At 55.7% G+C, this 20,805-nt stretch overlaps 1 protein-coding gene across 7 annotated transcripts in view; it reads left to right on the forward strand.

Moving 5' to 3' along the window:
- NFIX (nuclear factor I X) overlaps positions 1 to 20,805 on the forward strand; it is an 89,362-nt gene that overhangs the window by 18,349 nt on the left and 50,208 nt on the right. For 4 of the 7 annotated variants that reach the window (XM_044751874.2, XM_044751876.2, XM_044751875.2 and 1 more), the window contains exon 2: positions 8,670 to 9,201. In XM_044751874.2, coding sequence (XP_044607809.1) covers positions 8,670 to 9,201 — 532 coding nt within the window. Of the gene's footprint in view, positions 1 to 7,021; positions 7,705 to 8,669; positions 9,202 to 20,805 lie in introns of those variants that run through there. The other 3 variants (XM_014861723.3, XM_070492183.1, XM_070492182.1) reach the window with 2 other exon arrangements.

Here is a 20,805-nt window from a genome sequence, read left to right on the forward strand (position 1 = left end):
ACCAAAGGATACAAAGCATTAAGGAGGAAGTTACTTGCCAATTACATTTTGCTGTCAACATCTGGAAAGCAAAATTGCAGCTGTTCTCCCTGCCCCCCGTTACCACCTCTTCTTTTTTTCTGCACACTTAAATTTTTTGTACGCGTGCCATCCATACTTTGGTTTTCTCCACTGTTAAAACATTTTCGCGACTCTGCTCATAATCGAGTTGTTGGGTTTTGGTTTTTTTTTTTTTTTCAAAAATATATGTATCTTAGAGTCTGACAGTATAATTTTTGGAGCGATTTATTTGAACAGGCCGGCAAGCGCTTGATAGTTCCTCCCTTGTCTTTCGCCGTCTTGGCCTTCCCAGCGCCCGTCAGGCCAGAAGCTTAGGGGAGGACGCTCGGCCGCCCTCGCCTCCGCTCCCCAGGCAGGTACTGACAGCTTCGCCCTCCACGGCCCTTCTGCGGTGTTTTTGTTTTCCCTTCGCCCCCCAAAAATATTTGAACCAAAAAGCCTCTTTTTTTTTTCCTCCACCCACAGCAAACTGAAAGGGCTAGTGAACCGTGATTCAACAGAGCGAGGGCGCCTCTTTTCTTCCTTAGCATTAATTAACTCAAGTTCGTTAGGACGTTGGGTCTGTCGCCCACAGTTTTCTCTTGTGTGTGCTGAATCGGGTCAGAGAGGGAGACTTCCCGTGCAAACAGTTTGTGTTGGAGCTGGAGGACACAGAGGGGGAGAGAGGGTGAGAAAGAAAGGGAGCCGGGGAGGGACGGACTGTGGCCGAGGGGTGGGCATGGTCCTGAGCTCCCGGCACCCCATGCCAGCCTCCGCAGGGGCGACATACCAGGGGAATGAGGATCCTCCGGTTTCCTTGGCAGTGATCCTGATAATGAAATAGTTGCGGGGGGGGGGGGGGGGGGGGAGCAATACATTTTGAGGACTGACAAATGTCTTCCTTCCAACTCCTAAAATTGTACATTTTGGGGAAGCCGCTTGCCCACACAGGGCCAGCCCAGTCCCCTGAGCCCTCGAGCGAGCGGTGGAAACCTCCGGCTCTTCCATCCTGGCCACCCTGCTCTCTGCCCGGGGCTCTGGGCACTGCCTGTTGTCTCAGCAACTGCAGGAAAGAGGCTCTCTGGCTGAGGGTGCGGGGAGTGCAGCCTGGGCCGCGGGCAGGCAGAGCAGGAGAAGCTCTCTGGCTGAGGCCCTTCTCTTCTCTAGCGGGGGCATCCACCGGGCAGAGCAAGGGGATGTCACCCTGATCTTGACGGAGCTCTCGCGGAGGGCCTTTGCAGGAGGAGTCTCCCCAGAGCGGGATGTGTGCTGGGGGAAGGAGAGGCCGCTCTCCCTTGGAGGATCCCAAGCCTTTTCTGGAGTCGGGGCTTGGCAGCTGGGCCTCCGGCGAGTTTTCAGCATTTTGCCGTTGGCTCTGGCCTTCTCTCGTGCCCTCCAGATCCTTTCACAGTGCGCTGGGCACAGAGCTCATCTTTACATGCTTCCCATGTCTTTTGTCAGTGCTTCAGCTCTTTAGAGAAAGTTGTGAAGCTTGCTGGGCAGAAGCGTTCTTCCTTCTTCCCGGGCCCTTGGCCACCAGGGCGTGACACTGTCCAGGCCGACTAGGCAGGTGAGGCTCGGGCTCCACGCTGCTCTTGGCCCTCATAGCCCTTGGCTCCCTCTGTCCTGTGAGCTCTGGGGAGGGTCCCATCCCGCGTAGCCCCCCCCCCCCCCCCCCCCCCCGCTGGAAAACAGGGTTCTGGCCTGCCTGGCTTTTACTTTTATTTCGTGACGCAGGGAAGTTTGGAGCTATAAATAATGAATTAAAGACTAGAGGTTTTGTTTCCCATTCCCTGTAGAGGATGAAAGTAAACAATTTCCAGTTACACTAGAAAGTAGCTTGTCTCCCCCAGTGTCCCGTTCCTACCCTGTTCTGATCGGTGCCAGGAGGATGAGGGGAGGTGTGCCGGGAGCAGGCGTGTGGAGCCAGAACGAGGCTGCCTGTTGGCCCGATCCCAGGCCACCGCTCCTCCGTGGTCGTCGTCGTCAGGAGGAGAAGAGGAAGGAAAGGGGGCAGTTTTACAGGAGAGGAGTGTGTGGCCTGGTTCTGAGGCAGGCGGGTCCCAGACCCAGCGAGGGGTGTGGGGCACATCCCTTCCGCCAGGGTGAGGATGCTAGGAAAACCACGCCGGCGCTTTCCTGAGCAGAGGGAAACAGGCCCAAGTCAGCCAAAAACCCGCTTTGTCCAAATTCTCTGAGCCTCCTGGCAGTGTGCGTTTTCTGTTTTCCATGCCTGCGTCTCGAGACTCTTGGATGATTTTACTCTGGCTGCAGAGCCCTTTCCCGCCGGCCCCCAAAGAGGGGGAGGCCGCACCCACCTCGAGGATAAGCGGCTGGGCCCTTTCCTTTTGCTGCCCACAGTTCTCTTTCCATCTCTGCCGGGAGTCTGGGCACTGCTTTCTTGTGTCCCTTCTTCTGTGGGACACGATGGGAGAGCTCAGTGGCGTGAGGTCAGCCTCTTTCAGTTCGGGCCAAGGCTGAATTATAAAATCCTAGTAATTGGGTGGACGAATCGGGGCTCTGTTTGTGGCCTTTTTACATTTCCTGCATCCTTGTTCACCCAGGCTGCAGATACGCAGTAGTGAGATGGATGCTGAAACACCTGGTGATTCCTGTGGAGGTTTGGTCGGTTATTTGCACTAACTGTGTATAGTTATCCAAATGAGTGTGGAGATATGTATATAAAATTAGCATGTGTCCAGGGTTCTGAAAAAAATAAATCTGGGCCTTAAAGCAAGCAGGATGTGGACAAATAGATTTTTTTTTAAGATAAAGAGACAGCCAAACAGTGGCCCTGTCTTTAAAGATATAACTTCTTGTGCTTTTAGTTGTCCCGCTGTTGGCAGGTATGGGCTGGTTTCAAAACCTGTCTCAGGCTGGAAAAAATTATTTTGTTTCCTTGAAGACTTTTGAATACTGTGTATGTGAGTGATGTTCTGTACATATTTTCCTATTTTTTCCCTTCAATAATCCACAAGGCCTCACTTGTTTTGTGGCGTTTTGGGAAACCACATATTTCACGTTCTCGTGATAGAAGCCATCATTTTCCTTAGCTGGTTTTCCCTTTTTCGCCCCGTCCCAGAGCCCCGTCTTTTCCCTGTGCTCCTTTTTCCTTTCCGCCCTGTCCTCTTTCTCTCCGTTGTTATCCTCTCTCTCTCTCTGCAGTGTTTGGCCCAGCTGGGCTTTCTCTCTCCAGGTTTGGCTTCTTTCTCTCTTTCTCCTTCTCTCTATTCCTCTTTTTCTGTGGCCCGCTCAGTCTTTTCTTTTGGAGGCACATTTCTCCGAGTGATGGCTGAAAGCGGCATGGGTATGTCAGAAATGTTTCAGTGAAAACTGTTGCTTCTTTAAAAAAAAAATCAAATTCTATATATTTGACAGTAATAAGAGAGAGTCCTTTCTCTCACAAGGGCAGAAAAATTCCTTTTCACAAACCAAAAGCCCACGTGAATTTTTAAAGTTTTATCTTTGGCTTCTCGATTTTTCTTTTAAATGGGGAGAGACCTTGTCCCCCCTAGTTTCCCTGCTTTCCCTTTATTTTTCCCCTTGTCTTCTGTGATTTTCTTTTTCCGCTCACTTTTCTCACCAGCATCACTGGTTTCCTTTCCCAGCAGTTGTTTTTTCTCTCCTTCCCTTTCGCCCCTCCACTCTCCTCCTCCTGGCCTGCCGAGCCCCCTGCTCCCTCCATCCCCTGAACCCTTGCACTTGTGGGTGACTCAGCCGGGAGAAGCCTTGAGCGGCTGAGGGTTTCGTCTTGGCTCTGGTCCGGGTGCAGGGTGCAGGGCGTGCAGAGCGGGAGGGGAGAAGGGAAGGAGGCTGAGTCTAGGACAGGTAATCTTCCAACAGGAGCCTCCACTCTTTTAACAAAAGGGGGACAGTCCCCTTTTGTCTAGGGCTCCTGAGGGGCGTGTCCAGGGCCTAGAGCCACCACCACTGGTATGCAAGAGGAGGGGGCTGCAGGGGCAGGCACTCAAAGTGTTTCTAATGGAACCTGAGTGATTCTTCTCCCTGTGCCCAAGGGGAGAGGGCAACCCTGCTCCCACCCTCCCAAGCCTTCTGAATACCCTGGCTGCTCTTCCAGGAAGGCCTCCCCGCAGGAGCCAGTGGCCCTTGTGGGGACAGGGTGAGGGGAGAGCTCTGCCTGGAAACCCTCTCTGCCCACCTTCAAGGTTGTGGCCGCTGGCAGGAGAAGGACAATTGATGATTGTTCTCCCTCGAGTTACTCACCTGGGAAGGGCTCATTGTTCCTCCAGTTAAGGGAGAATTAAGGGGGCCTGCTAGGTGCTGCACGGGTCCCTGAGGCTCCATGGAGCCATTCTGCTGGCCTTCCTGGGCCACTTCTATGTCCCATCTCTTGGCCGCTCCATGGACCTTTGACCCCTTGCTCCATCCAGGAGTGAATCATGGATCTCATCCTGTTCTCCCAGCTTCCACATGGGTCCTCCATTGGCCATGTCTCCACCGCCCACCCAGTTGCGCTACCCGATCAGAGTCAACCCATGCTCAGCGCGCCTCTTCCACCCGGCGCTGCGGTCTGTGAGCCAGAGCATGCCAGGATTCTCCAGGAGGCTCCCGTTGGCCATTTTCTGTTCTGTGTCTAATATTTAGTGTAAATCAAAATATCAGAAAAACACCCCTGTGCCAAATGTAAACTCACTTGCAGTTTCTCCTGTCTCATCTCGACTTTAGAAAGTGAGATGGCTGCTCTCAAGGTGGAGGGCCAGGGTTTGGCACCTTATGGCACTCAGCTGGTGAAGCTGGTCATTAACAGGACGTTAATGATTGAATGCCACCCTAAGAGGCCTGTCCGAAGGGACACCTGTCTCTTGCTCTCTCCCTGCTGACCATTTCCCTGCGGGGTCAGCCCTGAGCTCACTTCATACAGTGAGGGCCCGGGCCTGGGTCCCAGGTGCTGGGCAGACCTTTCCCATTGTTAAGGTTCAGTGCCAGCCCGGGCCGCCCCGTTTTGTTTTGGTGCACCCCAGGTGCTCTTCCGGGAGCCTTTCCGCCAGCATAAAGGCCACCGAGCACAGGGTTTCAGATGGGGAAGAAAGGGGCACGAGTGAGCAGTGACCTTTTTTCTGTTGCCAGCTGAGGGCTGAGGCTCCCCTGGGGAGAGGGCAGCCCTAGGGCCCGGGGTCTGAGCCGGCTCAGGCTTTCTCTGCTCTTCCGTTCTGACTGTCCCCTCCTCAGGGCTGCTCCAGGGCTTGGCTGCTCCCCAGCCCCTCCCTGAGACGGCGCTGTGGAGAGGACACTCCCGCTCCCTCCCCGGCTCACTTTCCCACCTGCCTTGGAGGAGGGCCCTGGAGCAGTGGCTCCCCCTGGGTCTGTGCTCTGTAACTTGGTTTCCCCAAGCTCGAGCCATGTTTCCTGATGGAGGCCTCTCCTTTCTGTGGTGGTGTTCCCTTTCTTAGCGCTCTCCCTTTCCTTTGGGTTTCTTATTTTATGCTCTTGCACCTTGCTCCATGCGGTTCGGGCCCTCTAGTCTGGATTGAATGGGGGACAGGTGAGTGTCCCCCTCCTCCAACCGAGAACACTAAACATGCCTCCAGTGGAGAGGGCAAAGCCAAGAAGGCAAGGAATTAAGTGAGGGGGGAGGGGCGCCGGCAGGACTTGGGTGACTGTGTTTGGAAGTCGTGTCCATCTTCCTGCCTTTGTCACTTCTCTCTGGGGTTGGCTGTTGTGTTTGTGGCTGCGTGTAGTGCTTGTCAGCGGAGTGCTGTGACAGGAGGCTATTTTAATAAACTGTTGCAGTTTCTCGAGCCGTGCTGCATCGCGTTGGCATCCCTCTTCACCACTAATGGAGCGTGCGTGGCTGGGTGTGGGCCGAGGGAGGCGGCCGAGCTCGCCTGGGGCTGGGGAGAGGGAGCCGGTGGGGGGGGGCTGGGAGTGCTCCCCCCAGCGCAGGAGCCAGACCCGGGACGAAGGGGTGGCCGCACCCTGGGCGCCGGGTCCCTGGCCTGGAAGTGCTGCTGGCATCGACACTTTCCGAGCTCTCTTTCTTCTTCTTTCTATTCATAGCACCGCAGGCTCGTGTGTATGGCTGGGGAGGAAAACTTCCACTCGCCCTTGTGCGCTCCATAAATAAAAAAAGAAATAGAACCAGAAAAAGAGAGAGTGTGCGGGCCTGAGAGAAAGAGACTGAAACCAAAACACAGAGAAGGCGCAGCTGCTCTCCCCAAGGCCTTCTGGGGCGCCGCCCGCAGCCCGCCCGCAGTCAGGCCTTTATTTATTTATTTTTCTGGCTTCAAAAAAAAAAAAAATTCTGCATCTTCCTCAATCCTAGTTCCCCCCACCCCACCCGCCTCCAAATTTGCTGGGTGGCTGCTGCCAAATGGACCCGAGTGGGAGCCCGGAATGAAAAATTCATAACTGCTGGACTTTGCTTGTTCATTAGACGTGAACTTGTCGATTGGGCAAATTGTTTTTGGTCTCCAACTGCCGGGGGCTCTCCCCACCCTCCCGGCTCGCCTGGTTCCCTCCTCCCCTTGGACGCAGCCATTGGCTGCTGTTGGATGTCTCATTGCCAAATAGGTGGATCCTTCGCGGGCTCGCGCGCTCTCTCTCTCTCTCTCTCTCTCTCTCTCTCTCTCTCTGTCTCTCTCTCTCTCTCTCTCTCTCTGTCTCTCTCTCTCCCCTTCTCTCTCTCTTCCTTCCCCCCCTTTTTACAGGCTTTGGCACAAGCAAATGGATGGGGATTGAGCATGAAAGGGGAGAGAGAGAGGGAGTTTGAGAGAGAGAAAAGAGGCAAAAAAAAAACCCCAAAACCGAACCAGCACACACACACACACACACACACACATGCACGCATGCACGCGCGCACACACACACACACACACTCACACTCGGCACTCGCACACAGCCCCATCCCATCCACGTCCTCCCTGGCTCTCTCCCCCTCTCTCTTTCTCTCCCTCAATCCCTCCCTCTCTCTCTCTCTTCTTCCCTCCCTCCCTCGCTCCCTCTCTCCCTCTCTCTCTCTTTTGCATGCGTCTGCCAGCGACGGTCTGCAGCCGGTCCGAACGCGTCCTCTTCCCGGGAATCGGCGAGCTCCCCCTTTGCCTGCGATCAGGCTCACAGGCGGAGGGAGGTAGCCCGAAGTTTACACCCCTGTGCTGCTGCCAAAGCCGAAAGCCTTTTTCTTCAGCTGCCGCTTTTCCCCCTCCCGGGTTTTGTTTTTGTTTTTGTTTTGCACGGGGGTGGGGTAGGGTGTGTTGTGTGTTGGGGGGGTTGGGAGGTAGGTTTTGATTTTTAAATTTTGCATCTTTTTTTTTTTTTTAACTGGAAGAAGATGCACAGGGGGCGAAATTGAAAAGAGATTTTTTTTGGTTGGCTTTTGTTTACCTGGCGTGTGTGGCAACCAGCTCGATCCCTCTCTCTGCTTGCTATCCCTGACCTTTCTTTCTTTTTGCTCCTTTTCAAAAAAAATATTAATTTCCCCCTTCTGTGCAATGGAGCGTGGGGTGGGGAGGAGGGGGAAGGGTTTGAGAATCTACCCAAGCCCAGCCCCTATTCCCCAGAACACCAATAATAACCCCCTTTAAAACATTTACCTTCCTCCCTGCTCCTCCCCCTCCCCCTCCCCCCACCCGCCCCCAACTCACAACTCTGTTGAGTCCAGAAGCTCAGAATCGGGCGTTGGGCTTTGCCGGGTGCTTCAGATCCATGGTAATTATTTAATTTTTTCCAGTTTTATTTTTGTAAACAGAAATCAATTATTATTTAAACTTCAAACAAGCAAACAAGCAAAAGAAAAAAAAAACCCAAAAAGCGACAGCCCGGCCCTCTGTCACCTGACTGAGTGGGAAAGAGGGTGAAGGGGTCAGTGGGGACGGGGCCGCGGGCTGCCCCGTGTAGCTTTTAACCCTGATGTGGCCGAGACAACCACCTTATTTGTGCTAACAAGAAGTGTTTTGTTCCTTATGACTGTGATTAACATTAGTATCGGTGTTGATAACAAAGCTGAAATCACATATTTAGGATTTAGGTCTGATTAAAAAGATGCTGGAGTGGATGTTCCAACTGGAGCAGGAGAAAAGAGAATGAAAAGCGCCTGGAGAGGGGGAGACATCCAGTCTCCTCGCTTGCTTGTGGATGTCATGTTCTCTCTTCTTGGGGGTGGCCAAACACCGACTGGTGTCGGGGTGCCGAGGTGGCCCCTGCACGCCCCGTGTGTGCGTCCACGGGCATCTGTGCACACCGGACACCGCGCCGGGGCGAGCTGACATGAGTTTGCGGCTGCGATAGAACATGGAGATGTCATGGGCGCGACAGAGCCTGGCGGGGATACCAGCAGCGTGTGTGTGTGTGGACGGCAACGTTGTCTGTGCGCGCGTGTGTGAGTGAGTGAGGGAGAGAGAGAATAGGTGTGTGCTCAGGCTCCGGGTGCCTCTGTCTGGCTGCTGAGGCTGAGATGGGAGCAAGCGGCTGGCTAGGCTGGTGGTGGCTCCAGACCGCACTTTCCTAGAACAGTTGCAAGAGAAGATTGTCCCTGACGGGGGGAGGAGGAGGAGGAGAAGGCGATTTTTCTTGTGCCCCCTTCTAACGCTTCTTTTCTCCTTTTCTCTTTCCCCCTCACCCGTCTTCCCCTCCCGTCCCCCTCGCCCCGCATGCTCCCGGCTTGCCGCCTGCAGGATGAGTTCCACCCGTTCATCGAGGCGCTGCTGCCTCACGTCCGCGCCTTCTCCTACACCTGGTTTAACCTGCAGGCGCGGAAGCGCAAGTACTTCAAGAAGCACGAGAAGCGGATGTCGAAGGACGAGGAGCGGGCGGTGAAGGACGAGCTGCTGGGCGAGAAGCCCGAGATCAAGCAGAAGTGGGCATCCCGGCTGCTGGCCAAGCTGCGCAAGGACATCCGGCCCGAGTTCCGTGAGGACTTCGTGCTGACCATCACGGGCAAGAAGGCCCCCTGCTGCGTGCTCTCCAACCCCGACCAGAAGGGCAAGATCCGGCGGATTGACTGCCTGCGCCAGGCCGACAAGGTGTGGCGGCTGGACCTGGTCATGGTGATTTTGTTTAAGGGGATCCCCCTGGAAAGTACTGACGGGGAGCGGCTCTACAAGTCGCCCCAGTGCTCGAACCCCGGCCTGTGCGTGCAGCCTCATCACATTGGAGTCACAATCAAAGAACTGGATCTTTATCTGGCTTACTTTGTCCACACTCCGGGTAGGTCGCTCTCAATCCCCCCGTTTTATTTGACTTGCTGGCATTTGTTCTGTTTATTGTTCCTCTTCCTTCCCACCAATCCTCGCAGTGGGCCTAACTGGGGCGCCCGTCCTGCCTGCCGAGGCCTGCAGCACACTGATGCTCCCTCTCCCTTCTTCCGTTTCCCTCCGCCCTCTCTGTTCTTCCTCCTCTGCTCCCTGCTCCCTGCCGTGTTACCGATTTCCCTGCATCTCCATCTCTGGGGACTTAGCTTCCCCCAAAGACGCTGCAGCTCTTACAACTTGGGCCAGGGCGCCCCAGGATTATCCACGATGGTGAGAGTTTGTGCTGAATACCATCATCACCACCACCAGAAAAAGTCACTCGTTGCTCTGCTTTAAAATGAGTCAGAAGAAGTGTGGTGGGGCAGGTGCTGGCTTTCCTGCTGCTTCCCCTCGAGTCCTGTGGAAAAGCCGGCTTGGGCACAAGCGGGGTGGGCAGCAGTTGGGCAGAGAGAGGGGCGTGTGAAACCCCCGACACCAGACAGGGTGAATAGAACAGAGGAGACAAGGCAGAGGCGGGCGGATCCTGGGGCCCAGATGCCCGAGCAGGAGCGTTTTGGCTAGGATTTGGCTGTCGGCGAGCGGGAGAGGCGGTTGATTTCGTAGAGTGAAAACCTTGCGCTCTTCCCCTTCACCGCATTTCTGCCGAAGCGCTGAGACCCCCGGAGGGCTGCCCGCGCCCCGCACCTCTGCTGGGGCAGAGAGGCCCCTCACGGGCAGGGCAGGGCAGGGAGCGGCCTTGCTGGGGAGGAGGTCTTAGAGAGGCGAGCAGACGACCCCAAACTGTAAGCTCCCTCATGCTTTTGTGTTCCAAGTCGGCAGCTCTCCTCTTGGCTTTTCCCTTCTCACTCGCGTGCGGGTCGGTGGTTCCGTTCTCCTCCTCTGTTCCTTTTGGGTTTTTTCCCCCTACCCTTTCCCTTTTTATAATTTCTTTCCGCTTTTGTTTTCTTACAAATTGAAACAGAGATGGCTGGTTAATTTTTAGCCTCCACTCAGCTACGCCCAATTTACTGCCGCCTTTGAAACCTAAACGGGCGGCCTCTGTGATTAAGCAAGGCAGAAGTGTGTTTACATTATGCCCGACCAACTTGTAATGAGAGGGCGACCAAACCTTTCTGTGTGTGTGTGTGTGTGTGTGTTTTCCTTTCCACCATTCCAGTAATTTTTCCCCCTCGTTTCCCTTCTTTCTCTCTTTATGCGAATGTGAGAGAATGTGGCTTAACTTCAACTCTAGTGACGGTGCTTTCCCGCAAGTGTGCGTGCGTCTTCCTTCCTGTTCATTCACAAAAAAGAAAAGCAGCTCACTTCTTTGCTGCAGTCACCTCCTGGCCTGTTTGGGAAGTTGGGAGGAGCGGGATGACCTAATCCAGAATTGAAATTTGGGGGAGCGGACCCTGGCCTGGGATGAGCAGAGAGTGCGTGCGCTGGAGAGCTCTGCGAGGAAGAGGGGACCTGAGGCCTCTCTTCTTGCTCCTTCTCTCCTTCTGAGAGGTGGCTTTGGGAGTTGGATGGAGTCAGTGGAGCCACCCAGCCCCTGCCCTGAACTACCCCTGCGGATCTTTCTAGGCCTGCACCTGGCCCTGTGTGACTGTTACACCTCCGCACAAAGAATGACCAACTGCCAGTCCTCTCCCCCATTCGTCCCTTTTTTTTCTGGAAAAGAGACTAAAGACAAATTTTAAAAGTTATCTCCTCCTTCTCTGTCTACACAGCAGGTCAGAGTGGGGAGGGTATGTATGTGCCTAGTGGTGTTGGGGGTGGCTCTGGGCAGGTTTGCGTCTGGCAGATAGCTCCTCCGCGAGAGGATTCGGTACCTCCTGATTTTGGAACTAGGGGCCTCTAAGACAGAAGTCAGCCCTCATCCCCCTCCTAGCTGGCCTCCTCCTAAGCTGCTCTCTAGCTGGGTCCCTGTAGCCGGGCTGTTTCCCTGGCCTCTTTCATTTTAGGCCAGATTCTTGGCTGCTGCCAGCATGGGGTTGAGATAGGACGGAGCGTGTGTGAGGAAGGAGACCGTTTCCTGGCCAGCCTGCTGGCTCCTGGACTGACCAGGCAGGTGTCGGGAGAATGGACGTGTCCCCGCCCCCCCCCCCATCTAGTCTATAATGAGATCATTTGCCGAGGAGTAGGAGTGAATTCATGCTCCATTGCATGCGTGCCATGAGGCCACCTCTGTCCCAGCTGAGGCCGAGTTCCTTGACCAAAGCTGAGTGGAGAACTAATAGAGGAATTTTAAGAAATTGTCCTAATTCATGTCCCTGCACTCCAGATAGTGTCCATAAAGGTAGGATTTTTCTTGCTGGAGTTGCTTTAATTCAAGCGTGGCTTCCTGAAGGAGGAGGGGTGAGTTGGTGTAGCATGGGCCACCAATGGGCCTTGGGTAGGTGGTCTTGAGAGGGTGCGGAGTGGGCACAGCTTCTTCTCAAGCGCCCCCATTTTGTCATAAAATGTCTTCTCTTGGCTGATCCCCCAAACGGCGTCGATCTGACAGCACGGCCTTTTCCGTGTCCACATCTGCAGACATGCTCAGTAGGGCGCCACTTTTTCCTTCTTCCCAGTATAAACTGGGGGTGGGGGCTGGGGTGGCAAGGGCTCAGATAAGAGTTGCTTTGGACTCTAAAAGAAGTGCTTTTCTTCCTTTAAAACTGGGCTGGAGAACCTGATCTGGGCTGAGCTGGTGGTGCCGGGTTTGACGATAAGCAAACTTGACATGGTGGTAAGACTAGGGGCCTAGCTTCACCACTAGGTGCCATTGTCATCCATGGCCCTCATGGGCCCTTGTTTCGCCCCACATGAAGCTTCAAGAGGTGGCATCATGAGAAGGAATAAAGGACGCGTGGGTGACGTCAGGAGCTCCACTCACAGAATCCTAGGGCCCAAAAGGCTGCCCAGAGCGTGTGGTGTGTGTGGCCCCCATGAGGACAGCCTTCCTGATGGGAAGGCTTCTCGCTGCTGTGCGTCTGGCTGGCCCATTTAGGAGCGAAGGTTGCGGCAGAGCAGGATCAGAGAGCACTACCATGGGGAGGAGGCTGGTGATGTCCTTCCACCCAAAATGGGTGTCCCAGGGCAGGTGGTTGGAGACAGAGGGGAGTATGGGGCCAGGAGTCCTCTGCTTGTGTGACGAAGGATGGCCAAGCTGGCCCGGAAGTGCTGCTAGACTATGTCCGAAGCTTCTACAGGGCTCTGAAGGTGAAGGGTGTGCTTAGACCTTCCCTGGCCTTAGGCCTTGTCCTCAGAGAGGAAAGCAATAAAACGCTTTACTGAATGGAGACTCATCTTCTCCCCGTCAGATCCCTCTCATGGGCCCCAGTGGAGGCCCACAAAGTCCCGGTATCTGCGTGGTGGCTCTTTGCTTTATCTCAGCTTTTTCATGATGGAGAAAGCCGCATGTGGAAGGAACCCCCGCCGCCAGTACCAACAGTTGCCGACTTATGGCCAGTCTCGGTTCATCCACACCCGCCGCTGCCCACCCACGCTGGGTTGTTGAGAAGAAAATCCAGGCATCATTGCTTTTCATCTGTAAATATTTCTGTACACATCTCTAAAGATGAGGACTCTTGAAAAACATAACCGCAATAGTCCTATCACACCTAGAAATAATCGACCATTTCTTTCGTACGGTCAGATAGCCAGTCAGCGTTCACATTTCCCTAATCTGCAGATTTTGTTTGTCTGTCTGGAACAGGATGCAGATCAGGTCCCTGCCTTGCGATGGGTTGATGGTCTTTCACGACTCCTAACCTCTGGGCGTTGGTCCTCCTCCTCCACCTCCTTCATCTTGGTTTCTTTTCTGGCGGTTTTGGGTTGTTGTTGAAGGAACCAGGTGGTTTGTCGGGGGGGCAGGGGTTCCTCGTCTGGCCTCTGAGGGCTGTGCCCCCCTGGGTTGTTCACTGCGCCGCTCTGAGAGGAGACTCTGCCTCCCCCTCGCCTCCGGGTCCTGGGGTGGCTGGGCCTTACCTATCACAGGAAATGGCCTGGCACCCGTGAACTTGTTCAAGTGCAAGGTCGCCCTTCTCCGGTGTAAGAGCTTCCTAGGCTTTGCCCTCTGCTTCAGGGCTTGGGGTTTGCGGTGAGCGGTGAGCGGTGGTTTTTGGGTCCGAGGGAGGGTTTCTCGTCTGCGTCCTTCCTTGGTGTCGGAGGGCATTGTTAGCCCTGCCAAGATGAGGCCGATGCCAGCGATACCCCCCCCACCCCCGCCAAGCCTGTGCTGGACACCCGGCCTGTCTGGTGGCTCTGGTTCGAGTGCGTAGAAAGGGTCACAGGAGCACCAGCTACCCTCTCAGGAGGCCAGCCCCTACTGTGGCCCCTGAGCCACTCACCCGCTGCCTCCTTTTTCCTAGGCCCAGAAATGCCACTGGTCTGTGTCTTTGAGGCAGCGCCATCTGGTGCCGGGGCCAGCAAAGACTGCAGGGCCCAGGAACCAGATTCATAAGATTAGCAAGATACAGGGATTATCTTCCAACCCAGCGGAGCATCCGCTTTAGAACATCCCGGAAGAGATGTCACTGTTGTTCAAAGGTCAGCTTTGGTCATTGTAAAATTCTTCTGTTCATCTAACTCAGAGGATGGTTGGAGAGATTAAACTGTCTATCGGGTAAAGATACCGGCACATAGCAGGCGAGCAGGGGACGGCAGCTGCTGCCATTACTATTGTTCGGATTTTGTGAGCCCCAGGCCTTTTCCCTGTTACCTTTACCTGTCGGTCTTATTTCTGTCTTAAGGGACGATCCAGGTGAGAGCTAATTTTTCTGTAACGTGGCAGCCTGTAATACGGAAGGCAGCTGTCGTGGTTCCTTTCCACCCCTCTCCCCAGGAAGCTGTCCTTTCTCCAGGCCAAACGCTTGCCAGTCCCTCACGCTTCCCGCACTTGACACAGCTCCTCGAGCCCTTGCCGTTTTAGTCACCACCCCCTTGAGGTCCTCTTAAATTGGAGCGTTCAGAATTGAGCACGGACACTCCAGGTGCCTTAGGATCCCATGGGAGCTACCTGATTTGCAGGGCCCTCCAGCTACATAAATTGCGGGGCCCCCGTGCCGAATGAAAATGCTGGGCTCCTAGTTCAAAATGATGAGGAATTGCACTGTGATGACGGTTGGAGCATTAAACAAGCACGGGGCCTGCGTGACTGCCCCGGCGGCAGACCCGTGAAGCCGGCCTAGGCCCCTTTGCTGTTACTGTGACTGGGTGCCTGGCTCTGGTGGTGTGGAAGGGTGATGGGGCTCAAGCTGGCCTCAGAGGAGGTGTGACTTCAAAGAGAAGACCAGCAAGGCCCAGACCCAGTCCTTGGGCTTGGTCTCTTTCCGGGATTCCTTGGCCATCTGCTCCTGTCTCCTCTGTCCATAGCATGTCTGCCCAACCTGTCAGGGGTCTCGCTGGCTGCCATGCACAGGGGTCTTGATGGAGTGCTCGCTCTGCTGGCTGAGTTGGAAGCTGTAGCTCGAGGAAGAAAAGAAGCACCCTTGTCTGAGCTTGAGCTGGGGGAGTGCGGGGTGAGAAGAAGCCTGAGCATGGCGACGAGCTGTGTTCCATGCCCACTCGGAGGAAGCAGGGCCGTTCTGCAGCAGGAGGGCTGGGGTCCAGACGTTCAGATGGACTTCCTGAGAATTCACTGTACTTTCTGGCACTGCCAAAGTATGGTCGAATTTCCTTTATTTATGAAATACACGCTTGGTGAACCTAGTGTGAGCAAGGCCCTTCTAAGGAGAGACTCCTGCATGCGGCCACAGGGCTTGAGTGAAGGCCACGCCATGACTTCTAGAAGGTGCTGTCCTGTAGGCGTGACTGTGCCGTGATCCATGCGGGAGGGAGGGAAAGCCCTCAGGGCTCCATCAGAGGAAGCTCCTGGTGGGCTGTGAAGAGGGAGGCGGGGCTGTCTCGGCCGCCTTCTAGTGCTGCTGAGACTTGGGTGCTGAGGAAGGGGCCAGAGAGGGCTGTGCCTGCATGGCCTCCCCCTATTCTGGTGTCCCGCAGCAGCTGGGCAGAGAGGCCCAGCTGAGCGGCCCCCTTTCTGCCCAGGGAAGAAGGTGGCTCCCTCCCCACCCCTTTTTCTCTGCCCCGTCGGTCCCACCCCCAGCTCAGGAGCTGCCACGCTTCAGTTATTTTATCCTTCAGTGTCCGATTCAGAAGTCCTTTCAAAGGCCCCAGCCGTGTCAGCGCGGTGCTCGCACAAAAGGCCTCTTTGATTTCTTGTTTGTTTTCATTTGCCAGCGGAGGGGGAGAGGGCAGGAGAGAAAGAGCTTCTGGGTTTTAAAATTTTTATTTGGGTTGCTTCATTCTCAGTGGAGTCAGCTCCCTGGAACTCCTTTCTGAGTTGGGGGCTCGGAGGCGAGGGGCGGCCTTCTGGGAAGAGGGCTGGGGCGGGAAGTGTGGGCTGCCCTCCCCCAAACGAGGGGAGGAGGGGCCGGGTTGAGGATGTAGCGTTGACGCACCTTCAGACGTTCTGTATTAGGCCTGAGGGTGGGATGGGTCAGGGCGGGGCCCTGCAGCTGGGGTCAGCAAAGGGCTGAGGCTCCCGGCACCACAGCCTGTTCCCTGTTAGCCGCATCCCCGGCAGAGGCTGCAGGATTTGAGTGTTCCCGAGCCTTGACTGTGCCCTTCCCCTTGAGCATCCCAGATTCTGCCCTTTCTGTCGTGGCTGGGAAGGGGGTGGGGGTCCTTCTAGCATGCATACTCCTTGGAAGTTCTTAGCATCTTGAAATAGAGGCTGGGGTTCTGCACTCTCCATCAGGGAGTGAAGCGGAGGGCTGCGCGGTCTTCCCAGCTGCCTGTGTCCTGCCGGCAGTGGTGCCCACGGGCCGGGGTGAGCCCCTGTCCTCCCAGGCTTCTCTCTCACCCCTACCTCTTGTCTCTCCGTGATGGCTGGCTTGTGAGATGCTGCAGCGTAGGTACCCTCCTGGAGGACCAGGCCCATGGCTCTAGAGGACTTGAGGGCAAGCCAGTGCTGCCGAGGCCCCGACGTGCAGGGAACTGAGACTGAAGGAGACGGAGGGCCACCTGCACCTCGGTTTGGGACGAGAGACACCCAGAGCAGCGCCTGTGGGGGTGCGTCTTGAAGTACACGTGGGTCTGCCACCACAGCCCAGTAATCAGGGCTGCAGCCCGCTGGTGTGTGTGTGCCCGTGTGGAGGCCCGATCGCCAGGGCTGGGGAAGAGAGCGCCCAAGAGCCAGACTTGGGCAGGTGGTCACAGGCGTCAGCAACAGGGAAGTGTGCCCACTGGGTGAGGGGGGCTCCGCAGGGCCTGGTTGGCAGACGGGAGGAGGAGGCTGGGGGGCTGAGAGATAGATAAATATAGCTGATGGCATTTCTGATGATAGGTTTTTCTTGGCACTGAGGGCACCGTGGAAAACAGCACGACAAACGCCCGGCCCCGCAGGCCGCCGTCGCCATTTTAAGCGTGTTTGAGCCGATGGGTTGTTGGCATTGGAGGAGGGTCCCAGCAGGCATAGGGGCTGCGAGGAGGTGTGGCAGAGCCGGCCTTTCCCCTCTGTGGCCTATCTAATACCTGAGTTTCTGGCCCTCTGGGGATTTTTTTTTTTTTAATATTTTGGGGCTGCCCTTTGTGGGCCTGTCTCCCAAGTGACTTGTCCCCCACCAGCCACCATGGCCTGTCCATCGGTGGGAGCATGTTCTGGCTCTTCTCCTCACTTTTGACGTCTTAATGATGACCTGGCATGCCCCTGCCCCGGGGTTAGGGCCATCATTTGCTGTTATTTGGGGAACATCCAGTAACTTAAAGGGCACCCATTTGTCCAGGCTCCCAACAACTTCTCGTCCCCTGTTGATGGAGGAGGGGGCACACCCTTGGTCTCCGTCCCCTGCTTTAATTCCGGTTTTTCAAAGAAAGCCCAATATAGTCGAGCACCGCGCTGAGTCCTGTCCATGTGTTAACCACCCAAATTCTCACATGGATGCTAGTGTTAAAGCTGTGCTCCCAGCTGTGGATGGGTGTGCTGGGGACACACAGGGGTCTCCGTGTGTAGTGAGGAATTGGCGAACCAGATCCGGGGACCTGGGAGTCTTCCTGGAAGATGACCTGCCTGAACTGCACCTTGAGAGATGGTGAGGAATTCTCTCGTGGTCGTCAGCTGGCCGAGCCTTTTCGGCCTGCTGGGAGCCGTGTCCTCGCAGTGGCTGAACGAGGCAGGCAGGGCCCAAGTGCAGAGACGTCAAGGCACTTGGCTCCCACGATGAGTTTCCCACAGAAGGACCCCAGGGTCCGGGTCATTGAGCCCCTGGGCTTCCCTCTTCAGGCCTTGCTGCGCCTTGCACTTCACTGAGATTGCTGGCCTTGGTGGAGTCTCCGAGGAGGAAGCAGTATAGGGGTCCCCGTGGTCTCAGCAGCTCTCTAGGAGCTGCGACAGAGGGGCCGGAGCCCAGCCTGTGGCTCAGCTCAAGGGCTCCCCCAGCCGCTGAGTGTGTGGGGTGGGGACAGAGAGCAGGCACCTGGCTGTCCTGGACACTGGCCTTCCTCGTCGCTGGACCTGAGAGGCAGCATGCGAGCATAGCCGGGCTGGGTCAGCTGGAGCCTCCCCTGCCGCCGCAGCCCCTTGGGCTTCTTGGCGCCCCTGCCCGTAGCTGGGGGAGGGCAGGTAGAGTGTGCAGGACAGGCCAGGCGCAGGACCAGCAGGCTCGGCTGGGTCCCGGCATCCCTGATCCTTGCTCTGTCACGCCCTTTTTCTGGGAGTCTGCTTGGAATCGCACTTGGAAATAAAAGTGAATGTAATTATCCTAATTAACCAGACGGTCGCTGGGAGTTTGGAATAATCTGCTCTTCGTTGCCTTTTATGCTCCTTCACACAGACCCTCACCCTTCCCCCTTTCCTAAAGGTTGACAGTTTTGGGGCTGTGTATGTTAAAACTCTCCCAGCATGCTGGGCTGCGTTATGGGAGAGGGCAGCTCCCAGCTAGAGATTTTCCTGCTTCTGTGGCACTTATGTTAACCTCTTAACCATGCATATCAGTCCCCGTAGAGTAGCGTTTCCCAGCGCCGGCACTGTTGACTTTTGGGCCAGATCATTCTGTCATGGGACTGTCCTGTGCATGGTAGCGAGGTTAGCACCATCTCTGGCCTGGACCCACTGGATGCTGGCTGCAACCCTCCCACCCCAGGTGTGACAACCAAAGCATCTCCAGACATTTCCAAGTGTCCCTGGGGACAGAGTTGCCCCAGCTAAGAACCTCCGGCCTAGAAGAAACAGACGGATTCAGGTATCATGTCCCCCGCTATCACCTCTTGCCTCTCTCCTCCAGTTGAGGACCTCATTTACCTTTTCTTGAGTGGCGACAGAACCTCTGAGCCCCAGCTGTTCCCCCTGCATGTCCTGTGCTGTTCTCCCCTTTCTGGGCAGCAGGCCCTGGGCTGAAGCCGTCTGGGGGCTCCTCTGCTGGGTTGGAATCGTGAGCCCCGCTCTGGGTCTCCTCCTCAGCGTCCCTCCCAATACTTTGCATGGTGATCTCTCTGTGCCTGGGCTGCTGATCTGGGCACCGGAACAGGGGATCTGCTACTCAGCTGCCAGGCCTCCATGGTGAGCCCGTGACCCCAGCAGGTCCATCTCATACCGCAAAGAGCAGCAGACACCCGTTTCTGCAACATGGGGTGCAATGAGCAGAAGTGTCACCTGAGCGTCCGCACTCCTCTTTTTAAAGGACGTGTTTGATGTTGTTTATATTGCGATAGTAAAACACACTCTGTCAAAAATTCAAACAATGAAGAGATGTAAGAGACAGGCTCCCCAAATCACCCTCCTGCACCGGAGGGAGACTCCCTTCCCCGATCCGTGCAGGTTCTTCTAATTTTTGTCATCAGTTCGTATATCCCAAACTTTTAAATACAGAGATAGCTATTTTAAGAGCAGATGGTACATTTAGACTAATTTAACTGGCTCCTTCAAATGCCACTGTGCTCTTAGCTTTCCCATACCCTGCCCATTCCACTCACGTCCCCTCACCCCGGGTGCAGAGCCAATGTCCCTGTCCTCTTGTCCCCTGAGGTGACAGTTTCTATCCTTCCAGGGAGCAGAGTGACCAGCAGAGCGTGAGGTGGTGTCTGAGCAGCCAGGATCCTGCTCGGGGGCATTCCTGCTGGCCGTATAACCCCACCAAAGGCCTGGCCACCATGGGCGAGGGGGGCACTCTGAGGTGAGGAAGGACTGCTGAGAACTGGCCTGCTTGGCTGCGCCCAGCTTGGCCCCGGCCCCTTGCCGCTGGAGCTGGCTTCCTGGCCCTTTCCTGGAGTGGCAGGGTGCCCCTCTGTGTGGCGCCGACCCTCTGCCAACTGGCCTGGCATCCCCAAGGCTTTTCTAGACCCTACAGTCTCATTCAGGGGCGGCGGCTGCGGCGGCTGCTGCTATTTTCCTTTTTTAAAATGGGGGGTGAAGTGTCCTTCAGCCTTCCAGGATTTATCCTGTCATAATTCTTTGTGCTGGGCTTAAATATAAGACAGAGAAGAGTGTCCTCTCCAGGCCAGGGGTAGGGACAGGACAAGCGAAGGGATCTGGAGAGAGCTTTGTGGCTGGGTCTGCTGGTCTAGGGGAGGCTGCCGATGACAGCCGGGAGTAGGGTGACACCTGGTGACTCTTCTGGACCGGGCAGAGTGTGTGGAGAGATCAGGAGATCCTTGGAGGTGGCCTGCAGGAGGCCAGCGAGTGCAGCCCTGGGGAGTGTGTCCTTATTATGTCTGCAGATTATATCCCCATTAGCGCATAATTATTATATAATGGGCATTATTGCGTAATGGCAGTTATATAACACGGTGGCCCAGAATATGGGGTGGGGGGTGTGTAATAAGCATATATCCTCTGGCTATAAATAGCCACCAGCCCTGCACTGAATCTGTGGTCACCACAGAGCCACCTTATAAATACCCGGCGCTGGGCTATAAATTTCAGAATGGTGACGTAGGCAGGCATGGTACCTAGTTAGGGGTGGTGGGAGGGACCTACAGCCCCACCCGGCCACATGACATCATTGTTTCCGTAGTAACAGAAACGCTCCCTGGGGGACCAAATGAAGAGAGGCCTTTAAAGAGAGGAGGCAAATGGATAGAAAGCTTGGGGGGTGGGCTGCTGAGCCTGGGGCTGCCCCTGGTGGGGTCCCCTGAGCGGAGGACAGTGTGTGTATGTGTGTGTGTGTGTGTGTGTGTGTGTGAGAGAGAGAGTGAGACAGGCCATCCACCTGCAACTGTTGAACCAGTGCCAGGGCGGGCAACTCCATTTCCTTGCCTCTCCTCTTTAGAAGGTCTCAGGTCCCCTCCCCTGGGTAGCAGGTCATAGGAGACCCAGCCACATGCCAGGGAGAACAGGGAAGCCAAGTGGTTTCTCCCCGTCCTTCCCTCTCCCCAGTGACCTCTCCATGGCTCTGGGGCCGCTTGCCGAAGGGGAGTTGAACGTGAGCACGCCAGAGCCCTGCACCCCAGTCATGTCTTCCCCAGGGCGGGCCCGCTTCCCCTACCAGAGGTTTCAGGCCAATTTCGGCCTTAGTAATATAAGAAATATGTGAGCAGTTTGGCGCGAGTCTCAGAGAGCCTCGTGGAAGTCATGGCACTGGGAGATGGCGCCCAGGAGGAA

The sequence above is a fragment of the Equus asinus genome, chromosome 20, assembly GCF_041296235.1.
Source record: "Equus asinus isolate D_3611 breed Donkey chromosome 20, EquAss-T2T_v2, whole genome shotgun sequence".
Classification (NCBI taxonomy): Eukaryota; Metazoa; Chordata; class Mammalia; order Perissodactyla; family Equidae; genus Equus; species Equus asinus.